This window comes from Galleria mellonella, unplaced genomic scaffold, assembly GCF_026898425.1.
Source record: "Galleria mellonella isolate WM207_F2 unplaced genomic scaffold, CSIRO_AGI_GalMel_v1 utg146, whole genome shotgun sequence".
NCBI lineage: Eukaryota > Metazoa > Arthropoda > Insecta > Lepidoptera > Pyralidae > Galleria > Galleria mellonella.
This window is the reverse complement of record NW_026441999.1, coordinates 26833-40917: the sequence shown is the minus strand read 5'-3', so window position 1 is coordinate 40917 and position 14085 is coordinate 26833. Positions and strand designations below refer to the sequence as shown.

Genomic DNA, 14085 nt, shown 5'->3' with positions numbered 1-14085 from the left:
TATGTCTTGTCAGGCGACGGTTCCCATTTTCCATCAGGTGGGCCGTCAGCTTGTTGCCATTCTAAGTTGTATAAAAAAAAAAAAAAACATAACTAAGTCACTATTAAATGAATTTGAATAAAATTGGGTATGGGTCCTAACTCAGGAAAGACATTGATTCACATGGGTGAAGCTGCGGATTACAACTAGTTAGGAAACAAATTGAATGAAAATCATAAATTATTTATTTTAATTGAAACAAAACAATTATTTTGGATGTCTCATGTTTATTAATAACAGAGAAAACATCATCATCATCATCGTCAGTGATTTATGGGTGCAAACCACTTCTGGAGCGTGTGGCTATAGATTGAATAGAACTTGCTTTATCCTTAAGGAAATTTACCTCCACAAAGTCTTTAATTTCTCCTACAATTATCGCCAATAGGTTTACCTCGTATATATGCTTCTTGTAGGCGAAATAATCAATTAGTGCAGCCTCCATGCCGTATGCAGTGGGCTTTACTTTCAACTGGAATTCGGAGAGCTGACTTGTTCCGTTTGCGTTCAAATAATAAACCTTGTCATCAGAGACAAACGGTACACAATCTTCCATAACGAATGGAGGTTTGATTAATGTGACCGATGTAGGATTCTCTGGTAGACCTACGAATTTCTTGACTCCCTCTGCATTTATCACGTAAGGCTGCTTATCTTCGCCATAGTAATAAATATTATCAGAATAATCCAACACTAATTGTTGTGCGTTCTTTATTTCCTCAACTTTGGTCTTCTTAGTACCTTCATCTGTCACTTTATAAACTTCATGTTTATCCGTAACTATGTATAATACATTACTTGAGTTTTCTTTTTCAATATCAATGATATTGTCTGTGAGAGTTCCGTACTTATCTGCCTTGTTTTCTTTATAATTATAAACATAAAGTCCATCAGAAGCGGCGAGGTAGACTGTTTTAGAATCATCGTTGACTGCTACGGCATCTCTACCGTTTTCTAGAAGTTTCGTTCCTTTTCCGTTTCTAAGGACGTACAGGCCTTTGTAATCCTTGTTGCCTTTGTCATCTAATTCTGCTTCTACAAAGAATATGACACCTGTGCCATCATCACTTTCCGGTGAAGAGTCATCAGAATCTTTTGCGAAGTTTAGAGCATTGAGTGGTACGACTAATTGGACAATGTCATATGCGCCTGTGTATTTGATTAAGCTGTCAGGGAAGAAGTCTTCTGTGATGATAGTTAATTCATCTTCATTGCTGCTCGGGGCCCCGATGGCGGTGGTCGCCGATGACAAAAGTAGCGTCACAGTGATAGTTGTTAAAATAATCATTTTCGTAACTGAAATAAAGAGAAATTAAGTTGAAATTAAACATTGTTGATTTGAATTGAATTTTATTGAATGGACTTATAAATGGAACAAAAAATTGTTGCATTGTAGGTCTCTTTTATTTCTCCAGTAAGTACAGTTTTACGTTACTCGCTGCATTCATTGACTTCCTACAATGATCAAAAATAGGTTTGGAACGACGACAATTAAACAAATACTTTTATGAAGTTCTTCTGTATGTACAAATATAAAAATTATAAAGACACACAAAGTTTTATTGGTTTCAATTCAAATTTAGTTACAATTATTTGAGAATGAGGAGTGTTCAATGCGAACTAATTAAACATGTGGCAACTACTGGCAAATTGTCTCTTATGAGGTAGGCTATATTTAGCAGTGGACAGTTAACGGCTGACACTAATTAGTATAAAATTGGTAAAACAACACAGTACAGTACAGTTTATTAATAAATGTATGCATTTCGTTATGTGTTATTAACTAAAAATGTATGTTTATCTGCACGTTTATCTCTGCAGCTCGACCCGTGCGACCTGTAATAATGTTTTGAATTTATCCAATACCTACAATATTATCATATTTACGGACAACAATTTTGTCATCAATTTCGTTAAATATAGCATTAAATGTATATATTTAATTAATTAGTTAAATAACAAACATTTTGCTAAGATAATACAATTAGTTTTTGCCCGTGGCTTCGCTCGCGTTAATTTTGTTTTCGTCAATCGATTCTAGTTGCTGGTCGGTATTGGTAGAGGTGAGGTAAAATTGTTACAGATAGAAAAAAAATTAACTACAGAGCTATAGGCAATGTTTCGTCGCGAACTAAAATCTCATTTCATCTTAAATTTAAACTTCTATTAATTATGTTTTGACGTCATGTCTTATAATCATGGGCACAGAATAGAGTAATATTTCAGGATGCTGCTACACTCGTATATCACAGTATGCATGCTCTGGGGGGAAAGGGTTTGTTAGTAATGGAGACTGAGAATCCCATTGCTAGCAATATACCCAACCAGGTCGACCTCCTCGCGGTTCTCCCTGGGAACTATCATGGTTAATTCCTATTGAATTCATCATGATGGGCTAACTGGCCTGTTTTCATTATCATCTATCACCCTTACTACCATACCATTTTCACCCATCAAAAAAGAGTATGCATGCCCTTCTATTTGGCGCTAATACATACAGATCTTGAGCATTGGATACATGCGAACATGATACATGGCCTTACCAAATGTCTTTCAAATATTATAAGTAGTAGAAAAGCTTTTTTTATTACAACACAAGAGGTAAACGAGCATACGGCTCACTTGATGGTAAGTGACTACCGCCGCCCATGATCACGCACAACACCAGAGGCATTGCAGGTTTGCTGCCGGTCTTTTAACAAGGAATATGCTCTTGTCTTGAAGGTTATGATGTCGTATTGGTTCGGAAATACTGCTGCTGGAAGTTGATTCCAAAGCGAGGATGTGTGTAAAAGAACACTGTCTTTGAAAAACGCACGGTGGAGGACCGCCACTTATTCAGATGGTTGGGATGGAACTTTAGTTTGTGACGGGTTGTATGGTGGTGAAAATCAGCAGCAGGTATCAATTTGAACAATTCCTCAGAACACTTCTCATGATAAATTGTATAAAAGATGCATAGAGATGTAACGATTCTATACAATTTCAGTGGTTCGAGTCGGATAGTAAGCTATGTTTCATTAGCAATCCCTCCAAATGCAATTGCGTTCGAAGGAGTGACTCGACAGCTCTCATAAAACATAATCTTTAACCCTTCTTTGCATTATAGTGGAAATTTCCATCCATAACATTGAATGGCCAAAAATTATATAAAATAACAAGTTCACTTTAAGTTGATCGTGTCTGGATACCTTTTTAATGCCCATTGCAGAAAAAAAAGCTGTCAAATTTATTTTTTTAACAATTTTTCCTTTAATTTTGAACATGAATTATATATATCACCTTGATTTATTTAACAAATAAGAAAAATCATGCAAAGAAGGGTTAATTGGGCATGATTGGAGCCCTTGTATGTATAAGTTAAAACTACATTTGAGAGGCATTTATGAAAAAAAAAATAAACTAAAAAGATAAAATATAGGGCAAAATAAAGAAGAAAGTAGAATTAGAAGCAAGATACTTGAAAATAATGAAAGACAAACTATGCATGCTATTTGGCATGGGCGTGTTCTATTGAGGGTTGCTTTCTTAAACTCTCATATTTATAGAGAATATATATATCTTATCACCACATCTGTTTTTAACTATCCACTGGTGAACATAAGAACTGTGAGAAGAAGAGGAGGACCCATAGAGGGTATTGCCAGCAGTTGCCATGCTCGGTTGGTGGATTGACAACCGCAGTTAGGCTTTGAATGTGTTCCAAGAGGCACGTTGCTGCCTATCTCTCGCCCTCACTTAGTCGCCTATATATATATAATATTTCTGGTCTGGCATTATGTAAAAACTGTTCAACCAATTGGGTACGGTTTTCAAAGTTGTTTTCCTGAAGACGTAACTTATAAACTTTAAAATTTTATTGGTTCTCCTACTTCTGAAATCTCCGTGTACAAAGTGTTCGAAAACTAGAAGAGAAAGACTACTTGAAAAAGCACAAGTTCTTGCAAAAAACAGGTGATCATTATATTTTTTCAACCAACTTCAAAAGAAGGATGTTCTCAACTTAGTTGTAATTTGTTTTACATTTGTTACCTCATAACTCCTTTAGTTTTAAACCGTTTTCAAAAATTCTTTTTTTATCTGAAAGGACATACTTACAGATTGGTCTTATAGAAACTTTATCATAATCGGTCCAGTAGTCTAGTTTTCAGATCAAAATAACTGGTATTGTCACAAACGAAGTAAATTTGTTTGCGGGTCACAATCATTACTAATTGTAAAATTTATTATTTATTGAAATTTATTGAAGTCAAAAAAGCATTGTGCTTAATAAATCGTTTGCTTTTTAATTATTATTTACTAAGAGAGCTTTTGGTTTCAGTCTTCAGTTGAATTATACAAGAAAAAATTGCACTATTTTGAAAAATATTAATATTATTAACCTTTCGCCAACCGTATAGGACAATATTGTTCGTGCCAAGTTTGGACCTGATGCACATTTTTGTAAGAAAAAAAGGATGGGGCCTTGAACCTCTTTGTAAATAAAACTTACACACGCGCGTACCTCACCGGCAAGGTTGTGAAAGGCGCTTATATAAAGAATAAATTTCCAAAATATTTCTTCTTAAAACTAATTCATATCCAAGATATCGATTATTTAGTGAAATCTTAGAAATTACGGTTTTTGTAGAGTTGTACAAAATTTTATTTCACCAGATGGTAACGTATTTAAGTCAAAAACTATGAAAACTGCAAAAAGAAATCTAGGACATATTCCCTGAATTTTTTTTGGAATTTCTCCCTACACTTTAAGTAGGTCAAATTATCATCTAGGACGATATCGTCCGTGACGGTTGACAGTGTGCAGAAAAAAACACATTTGACGGAGTTGACGGAGGGTTATACAAGTAATTCAGGGCCTCTAACAAGTCTACAATTTATTAATAACTATATATCAATTCTAGAAGTCTTCTCTTAATTTTTCGAGAACAGTTTGTTTTGATTGCTTGGCATATATTTATGTCGATCGCTCTTCGACATCAATAATCCTTACTTAGTAATGTAAATGTGAGACAGAGTTTAGTTTATTATGTCTTGACACGTTAACGAACAAAATATCCCGGTCATGTGGACGAAGTTGGAAGTAAAAGCTAGTTAAAATATAGCACAGTATTTTTTGAAGTTATTGATAAAACATTGTAACAAATATATTAGCGTAGGGAGGGGGGGGGGGGGGGGTTAAATGGTAACGCAGACTACCAGTCGCATTGTTAGCAATATACCCTGTCAGGTCGACATCCACCTGGTCCACTCTGGAAACCTTCGTGCTGAATTCCAGGTGTATTCATTACGATGGGCTAATTGATCTGCCTTTTCGGGAGGAAAGGATTTTGTTAGCGATGAGGTCTAACAGTCCCATTGCTAGCAACGTTACCAATCAGGTCGACCTCCACGTAGTTTCCCCTGGATACCATCGAGGTTACTTTTCGTGAAATTCTTCACGATGGGCTAACTGACCTGTCTTTTCATCCTCACCTATCATCCCTCACTGGTGCTCCGCCAGTGTATACTGATAGCGCCGGCGGGGTTACCATTCCATTATTATCCATTAAAAAAAAACAAATCTTTTAATCACCATCAATCTTCTTAAAAATAAATTTTAAATGTTCCATTTTGTACTATTTTCTGTGGAACTGAAAGATTGTAACTACTACTTGGAAAAAGTGATGAGAATTCGGAAACGGCGTGTTTTTAAGAGACGAATTATGAAAGTGGATGCTAATATTTAAAATATTGGACTCTGTTTATACAGAGTAGTGTTTCTTTATGGAAAATTTGACTTACCAGCACAGTGATCTGACACGGACTAGTTGCAGTCGGAGGTCATTCTCAAATAAATATCGTCACGGGTAGCTGCGAGATAAGGGGAATTAGCTTTTTCGAGTAAATACAATTATATAATAATAGGTGATGATATCAATTGGTTGTATTATCATTGTTTATATTATCAAGTAGAAAGCGTTTAAATCACACTTATCAATCAGTGGAGTTTATACATAAATATCTATTTTTATAATACAGGGGGCAAAAGAGCATACTGCTCACCTGATGCTAAGTGACTATCGCCGCCCATGATCACTCGCATTGCATCGCACTAAAGGCATTGCAGGTGTTCTGCCGGCCTTTTAAAAAGGAATATGCTCTTTTTTTTAAAGGTTATGATATCGTATCGGTTCGGAAATACTGCTCTTGGAAGTTGATTCCAAAGAATGGTTGCACGTGGAAGAAAGTCCCCTGAAAAACGCACGGTTGAAGACCACCAGTTATCCAGATGGTTGGGATGAAACTTTAGTTTGTGGCGGTTGTATAACGCTGAAAATCAGTAGCGGGTATCGATCCGAACAATTTCTCAGAGCTCTGTGTTGTAAAACATAAATAGATTTTAATAAAACGATATTACTAAACAGAATATATTTTATTCAATATTTAATAAGTCAATTACTATGTACCACGCGGATATTTGACGCTGATATTAACAGTTTTGCTTGAAGTTTCAATTCAGAATTTACCTGTTCAGTTTTCGTATAAAAATATATAACATCTTGTTGTCCATTGACAAAAGGTACGTTATTTTCTAAAATGAACTTTATTTCAGTAATATTACGGATAGAAATAATTTCATTTTATGCAAGTCTTTTGTATTTATAATATTTTGTATACCAATCGATGTGTTCCTCTTTATAATTTTCTTTCTATAACACCATAATTTGCTTTTAGTTTACTCAACTATTCATTTCTTTATTTTCTTATTCTCCTCCTTTTCTTACATATTTTCTAAGAATTTCTTACAATTTTGGATATTCTTAATAACTTCGTTAGAAAATTAAACTTGAAATTTTTTATCTCTAAATATTTTTTAAGGTCTAGTTTTTGATATTTTTAGTAAGTTTATAATTGTAATTATTATTACTCACCAGCATTTATAAATAGCGCAGGAGGGGCCACCATTCCATTATCATCCATCAAGAAATCTGTTCGTGTTTATAGAATAATATATATAGATATATATTGTATAAATGATAATACAAAGCTTTGTTACATGTTTAAAAATAAAACAAAGTGAGATATGAAATAAAAAACGATGTAAACTTAAAATAAAAAACTAGTGTTAACCGTTCGGCGTCGGGGGAAAGGGATTGTTAGTAGGCAATATACCCAACCAGGTCGACCTCCTCGTGGTTCCCCCTGGAAACTATCATGGTTAATTCCTGATGAATTCATCATGATGGGCTAACTGGCCTGTTTTCATTCTCATCTATCACCCTTCACTGGTGCTCCGCCAGCGTATCCCGTTAGCGCGGGCGGGGTTGTCATACCATTTTCACCATAAAAAAACCGTTCGACTCCCAAACTGTGAATAACACTAGGTTAACACTAAACTGATATGGAATACTGTAAAATTACACCTAGTTCAGTAAAAAATTTAAAATTGTTTAAAACTGGTGTATGTTTTATCTCGATGTTTTATCCATAAGTAGTCCATTTTATTTGTTCTCTTATTTTCAAAATTTGAATGAAAGAACAAAATCGTGGTTTCAAAATCAAATGAAACAACAAAATGTGTTTTAAAGTTACACAAACCCGGCTTAGCACCCGTGCTAAGTCGGGGCGGGTCGCTAGTAAATAAATAAAAAGCCAAAAAACTTAAAAAAGTGAATTTTATTTATTAACTAGCTTTTGCCCGCGACTCACCCACCTCCATCGCCCACCCGCGAATACACGTGAAGTTTGCAAAGTGGATAATAAAACACAAAATCGTGGTTTTGTTGTTAGTTAAAAATAATATTTAAATAAATAAATCAAATTGGACACATTAAATCGCGCCATCTAGTTTCAAACTATAACCCAAAGCAAAACAAACACACATACACGTGAATTCAAATGTATGTAATGTACAGGAATTGAAACTGCGACCACTGGCAGATCACCGCGACTTCATACACGTGGAGTTTGCAAGTGGGAAATAAAACGCCACTAAATTTATTTATATTTTTTTTCTTTTTTATTTCACAGGTTTACTTTAAATTTATTTTTTCTTTAATCTTAATAATCACAAACATTAGTTTTGTATCCTTATTAATATATGGAAACAGATGCCGAAAAGTTCTGTTACATGGCCGTTATTATGTTAAATGTCTGTTTAAAGCAAATATATATTTGGTTTCATCACACTATGTCAGATCTGGGAATATAAAGTATCTTATGTGTATAATCTATAGAAGAAATGATAAAATAAATACTGTAAATCATATGATTGCTTCTTTTTTTCTTATGTTAATATTATTATCAAAAAGAGGACGTGAGATATACTATGAAAAAAAAAATGAAAAAAATATTTATTTAGTAACAAAATTGATACAATTTTTTCAGGATAAATTCACAATGTTTTTTAAAGCAAGTGTATGTTTCTAAGAGCAAGGAATTACACAGAAGGAATGATGAAATAAAAACTGTAAATCATATGGGTGCCTCCTTTCTTCTTATGCAAATATAAATAGTAAAATGAGGACGAAAGATAAACCATCAGTTGCTATTTTTCTCAATTCATAGCAGGCTAGTGTATAGAAAATGTTTGATATGTCAATTATTTGTCAATGACAAATTTTACATTACTAGATTATATATTCGACACAGTTTATACAAAAAGTATGCAAGCAGTTTGTATCTGAATTTGGTAGGGTTATACGGCCGTATAACATATATTTTCTGTACACTAGCCTGCTATGAATTGACAATTTTATCACTCCTTCTATGTAATTCCTTGTTAAATAATAGGATTCACGATTTAAATTTAATGGTTTATGGTATTTTTATGGCATTAGTTAGTTCTTAGGGATGGTAACGCATGAGGGGTATCATGGGCGAAACAGTATACTCTGTTATGTCCATGGTATTGCTCATGTCTATGTCTTGTCAGGCGACGGTTCCCATTTTCCATCAGGTGGGCCGTCAGCTTGTTGCCATTCTAAGTTGTATAAAAAAAAAAAAAACATAACTAAGTCACTATTAAATGAATTTGAATAAAATTGGGTATGGGTCCTAACTCAGGAAAGACATTGATTCACATGGGTGAAGCTGCGGATTACAACTAGTTAGGAAACAAATTGAATGAAAATCATAAATTATTTATTTTAATTGAAACAAAACAATTATTTTGGATGTCTCATGTTTATTAATAACAGAGAAAACATCATCATCATCATCGTCAGTGATTTATGGGTGCAAACCACTTCTGGAGCGTGTGGCTATAGATTGAATAGAACTTGCTTTATCCTTAAGGAAATTTACCTCCACAAAGTCTTTAATTTCTCCTACAATTATCGCCAATAGGTTTACCTCGTATATATGCTTCTTGTAGGCGAAATAATCAATTAGTGCAGCCTCCATGCCGTATGCAGTGGGCTTTACTTTCAACTGGAATTCGGAGAGCTGACTTGTTCCGTTTGCGTTCAAATAATAAACCTTGTCATCAGAGACAAACGGTACACAATCTTCCATAACGAATGGAGGTTTGATTAATGTGACCGATGTAGGATTCTCTGGTAGACCTACGAATTTCTTGACTCCCTCTGCATTTATCACGTAAGGCTGCTTATCTTCGCCATAGTAATAAATATTATCAGAATAATCCAACACTAATTGTTGTGCGTTCTTTATTTCCTCAACTTTGGTCTTCTTAGTACCTTCATCTGTCACTTTATAAACTTCATGTTTATCCGTAACTATGTATAATACATTACTTGAGTTTTCTTTTTCAATATCAATGATATTGTCTGTGAGAGTTCCGTACTTATCTGCCTTGTTTTCTTTATAATTATAAACATAAAGTCCATCAGAAGCGGCGAGGTAGACTGTTTTAGAATCATCGTTGACTGCTACGGCATCTCTACCGTTTTCTAGAAGTTTCGTTCCTTTTCCGTTTCTAAGGACGTACAGGCCTTTGTAATCCTTGTTGCCTTTGTCATCTAATTCTGCTTCTACAAAGAATATGACACCTGTGCCATCATCACTTTCCGGTGAAGAGTCATCAGAATCTTTTGCGAAGTTTAGAGCATTGAGTGGTACGACTAATTGGACAATGTCATATGCGCCTGTGTATTTGATTAAGCTGTCAGGGAAGAAGTCTTCTGTGATGATAGTTAATTCATCTTCATTGCTGCTCGGGGCCCCGATGGCGGTGGTCGCCGATGACAAAAGTAGCGTCACAGTGATAGTTGTTAAAATAATCATTTTCGTAACTGAAATAAAGAGAATTAAGTTGAAATTAAACATTGTTGATTTGAATTGAATTTTATTGAATGGACTTATAAATGGAACAAAAAATTGTTGCATTGTAGGTCTCTTTTATTTCTCCAGTAAGTACAGTTTTACGTTACTCGCTGCATTCATTGACTTCCTACAATGATCAAAAATAGGTTTGGAACGACGACAATTAAACAAATACTTTTATGAAGTTCTTCTGTATGTACAAATATAAAAATTATAAAGACACACAAAGTTTTATTGGTTTCAATTCAAATTTAGTTACAATTATTTGAGAATGAGGAGTGTTCAATGCGAACTAATTAAACATGTGGCAACTACTGGCAAATTGTCTCTTATGAGGGAGGCTATATTTAGCAGTGGACAGTTAACGGCTGACACTAATTAGTATAAAATTGGTAAAACAACACAGTACAGTACAGTTTATTAATAAATGTATGCATTTCGTTATGTGTTATTAACTAAAAATGTATGTTTATCTGCACGTTTATCTCTGCAGCTCGACCCGTGCGACCTGTAATAATGTTTTGAATTTATCCAATACCTACAATATTATCATATTTACGGACAACAATTTTGTCATCAATTTCGTTAAATATAGCATTAAATGTATATATTTAATTAATTAGTGAAATAACAGACATTTTGCTAAGATAATACAATTAGTTTTTGCCCGTGGCTTCGCTCGCGTTAATTTTGTTTTCGTCAATCGATTCTAGTTGCTGGTCGGTATTGGTAGAGGTGAGGTAAAATTGTTACAGATAGAAAAAAAATTAACTACAGAGCTATAGGTAATGTTTCGTCGCGAACTAAAATCTCATTTCATCTTAAATTTAAACTTCTATTAATTATGTTTTGACGTCATGTCTTATAATCATGGGCACAGAATAGAGTAATATTTCAGGATGCTGCTACACTCGTATATCACAGTATGCATGCTCTGGGGGAAAGGGATTGTTAGTAATGGAGACTGAGAATCCCATTGCTAGCAATATACCCAACCAGGTCGACCTCCTCGCGGTTCTCCCTGGGAACTATCATGGTTAATTCCTATTGAATTCATCATGATGGGCTAACTGGCCTGTTTTCATTATCATCTATCACCCTTACTACCATACCATTTTCATCCATCAAAAAAAAGTATGCATGCCCTTCTATTTGGCGCTAATACATACAGATCTTGAGCATTGGATACATGCGAACATGATACATGGCCTTACCAAATGTCTTTCAAATATTATAAGTAGTAGAAAAGCTTTTTTTATTACAACACAAGAGGTAAACGAGCATACGGCTCACTTGATGGTAAGTGACTACCGCTGCCCATGATCACGCGCAACACCAGAGGCATTGCAGGTGTGCTGCCGGTCTTTTAACAAGGAATATGCTCTTGTCTTGAAGGTTATGATGTCGTATTGGTTCGGAAATACTGCTGCTGGAGGTTGATTCCAAAGCGAGGATGTGTGTAAAAGAACACTGTCTTTGAAAAACGCACGGTGGAGGACCGCCACTTATTCAGATGGTTGGGATGGAACTTTAGTTTGTGGCGGGTTGTTTGGTGGTGAAAATCAGCAGCAGGTATCAATTTGAACAATTCCTCAGAACACTTCTCATGATAAATTGTATAAAAGATGCATAGAGATGTAACGTCTCTATACAATTTCAGTGGTTCGAGTCGGATAGTAAGCTATGTTTCATTAGCAATCCCTCCAAATGCAATTGCGTTCGAAGGAGTGACTCGACAGCTCTCATAAAACATAATCTTTAACCCTTCTTTGCATTATAGTGGAAATTTCCATCCATAACATTGAATGGCCAAAAATTATATAAAATAACAAGTTCACTTTAAGTTGATCGTGTCTGGATACCTTTTTAATGTCCATTGCAGAAAAAAAAGCTGTCAAATTTATTTTTTTAACAATTTTTCCTTTAATTTTGAACATGAATTATATATATCACCTTGATTTATTTTACAAATAAGAAAAATCATGCAAAGAAGGGTTAATTGGGCATGATTGGAGCCCTTGTATGTATAAGTTAAAATTACATTTGAGAGGCATTTATGAAAAAAAAATAAACTAAAAAGATAAAATATAGGGCAAAATAAAGAAGAAAGTAGAATTAGAAGCAAGATACTTGAAAATAATGAAAGACAAACTATGCATGCTATTTGGCATGGGCGTGTTCTATTGAGGGTTGCTTTCTTAAACTCTCATATTTATAGAGAATATATATATCTTATCACCACATCTGTTTTTAACTATCCACTGGTGAACATAAGAACTGTGAGAAGAAGAGGAGGACCCATAGAGGGTATTGCCAGCAGTTGCCATGCTCGGTTGGTGGATTGACAACCGCAGTTAGGCTTTGAATGTGTTCCAAGAGGCACGTTGCTGCCTATCTCTCGCCCTCACTTAGTCGCCTTGGCAGCCATTATATATATAATATTTCTGGTCTGGCATTATGTAAAAACTGTTCAACCAATTGGGTACGGTTTTCAAAGTTGTGTTCCTGAAGACGTAACTTATAAACTTTAAAATTTTATTGGTTCTCCTACTTCTGAAATCTCCGTGTACAAAGTGTTCGAAAACTAGAAGAGAAAGACTACTTGAAAAAGCACAAGTTCTTGCAAAAAACAGGTGATCATTATATTTTTTCAACCAACTTCAAAAAGAAGGATGTTCTCAACTTAGTTGTAATTTGTTTTACATTTGTTACCTCATAACTCCTTTAGTTTTAAACCGTTTTCAAAAATTCTTTTTTTATCTGAAAGGACATACTTACAGATTGGTCTTATAGAAACTTTATCATAATCGGTCCAGTAGTCTAGTTTTCAGATCAAAATAACTGGTATTGTCACAAACGAAGTAAATTTGTTTGCGGGTCACAATCATTACTAATTGCAAAATTTATTATTTATTGAAATTTATTGAAGTCAAAAAAGCATTGTGCTTAATAAATCGTTTGCTTTTTAATTATTATTTACTAAGAGAGCTTTTGGTTTCAGTATTCAGTTGAATTATACAAGAAAAAATTGCACTATTTTGAAAAATATTAATATTATTAACCTTTCGCCAACCGTATAGGACAATATTGTTCGTGCCAAGTTTGGACCTGATGCACATTTTTGTAAGAAAAAAAGGATGGGGCCTTGAACCTCTTTGTAAATAAAACTTACACACGCGCGTACCTCACCGGCAAGGTTGTGAAAGGCGCTTATATAAAGAATAAATTTCCAAAATATTTCTTCTTAAAACTAATTCATATCCAAGATATCGATTATTTAGTGAAATCTTAGAAATTACGGTTTTTGTAGAGTTGTACAAAATTTTATTTCACCAGATGGTAACGTATTTAAGTCAAAAACTATGAAAACTGCAAAAAGAAATCTAGGACATATTCCCTGAATTTTTTTTGGAATTTCTCCCTACACTTTAAGTAGGTCAAATTATCATCTAGGACGATATCGTCCGTGACGGTTGACAGTGTGCAGAAAAAAACACATTTGACGGAGTTGACGGAGGGTTATACAAGTAATTCAGGGCCTCTAACAAGTCTACAATTTATTAATAACTATATATCAATTCTAGAAGTCTTCTCTTAATTTTTCGAGAACAGGAGACGAATTATGAAAGTGGATGCTAATATTTAAAATATTGGACTCTGTTTATACAGAGTAGTGTTTCTTTATGGAAAATTTGACTTACCAGTACAGTGATCTGACACGGACTAGTTGCAATCGGGGGTCATTCGCAAATAAATATCGTCACGGGTAGCTGCGAG

General features: G+C 34.4%; 2 protein-coding genes across 4 annotated transcripts; both read right to left on the bottom strand.

The window, feature by feature from the left end:
* Window positions 1-206: 206 nt before the first annotated feature.
* LOC128200036 (uncharacterized) lies at window positions 207-5942 on the bottom strand. 2 transcript variants are annotated; one of them, XM_052891982.1, is made up of 2 exons: window positions 5824-5942; window positions 207-1335 (listed from the first exon to the last, which is right to left on the bottom strand). In XM_052891982.1, the coding sequence occupies exon 2, from the start codon at window positions 1325-1327 to the stop codon at window positions 311-313; it is 1017 nt and encodes a 338-aa protein (XP_052747942.1). In that variant the 5' UTR covers window positions 1328-1335; window positions 5824-5942; the 3' UTR covers window positions 207-310. The 2 variants fall into 2 exon arrangements, with proteins under 2 accessions (XP_052747942.1, XP_052747941.1); XM_052891981.1 differs by lacking the exon at window positions 5824-5942 and adding an exon at window positions 5615-5666.
* Window positions 5943-9148: 3206 nt separating this feature from the next.
* LOC128200033 (uncharacterized) lies at window positions 9149-14085 on the bottom strand. Of its 2 annotated transcripts, none has more exons than XM_052891979.1 (2): window positions 14010-14085; window positions 9149-10277 (listed from the first exon to the last, which is right to left on the bottom strand). In XM_052891979.1, the coding sequence occupies exon 2, from the start codon at window positions 10267-10269 to the stop codon at window positions 9253-9255; it is 1017 nt and encodes a 338-aa protein (XP_052747939.1). In that variant the 5' UTR covers window positions 10270-10277; window positions 14010-14085; the 3' UTR covers window positions 9149-9252. The 2 variants fall into 2 exon arrangements, with proteins under 2 accessions (XP_052747939.1, XP_052747938.1); XM_052891978.1 differs by lacking the exon at window positions 14010-14085 and adding an exon at window positions 11602-11668.

Coding starts and splice junctions, on each gene's coding strand:
- LOC128200033 (XM_052891978.1), bottom strand. CDS start 11,653: ATGCCTCTGGTGTTGCGCGTGATCATGGGCAGCGGTAGTCACTTACCA. Junction 10,278..11,601: donor CGGTAGTCACTTACCATCAA/GTGAGCCGTATG, acceptor TCTTTATTTCAG/TTACGAAAATGATTATTTTA.
- LOC128200036 (XM_052891981.1), bottom strand. CDS start 5,651: ATGGAACATTTAAAATTTATTTTTAAGAAGATTGATG. Junction 1,336..5,614: donor TATTTTTAAGAAGATTGATG/GTGATTAAAAGA, acceptor TCTTTATTTCAG/TTACGAAAATGATTATTTTA.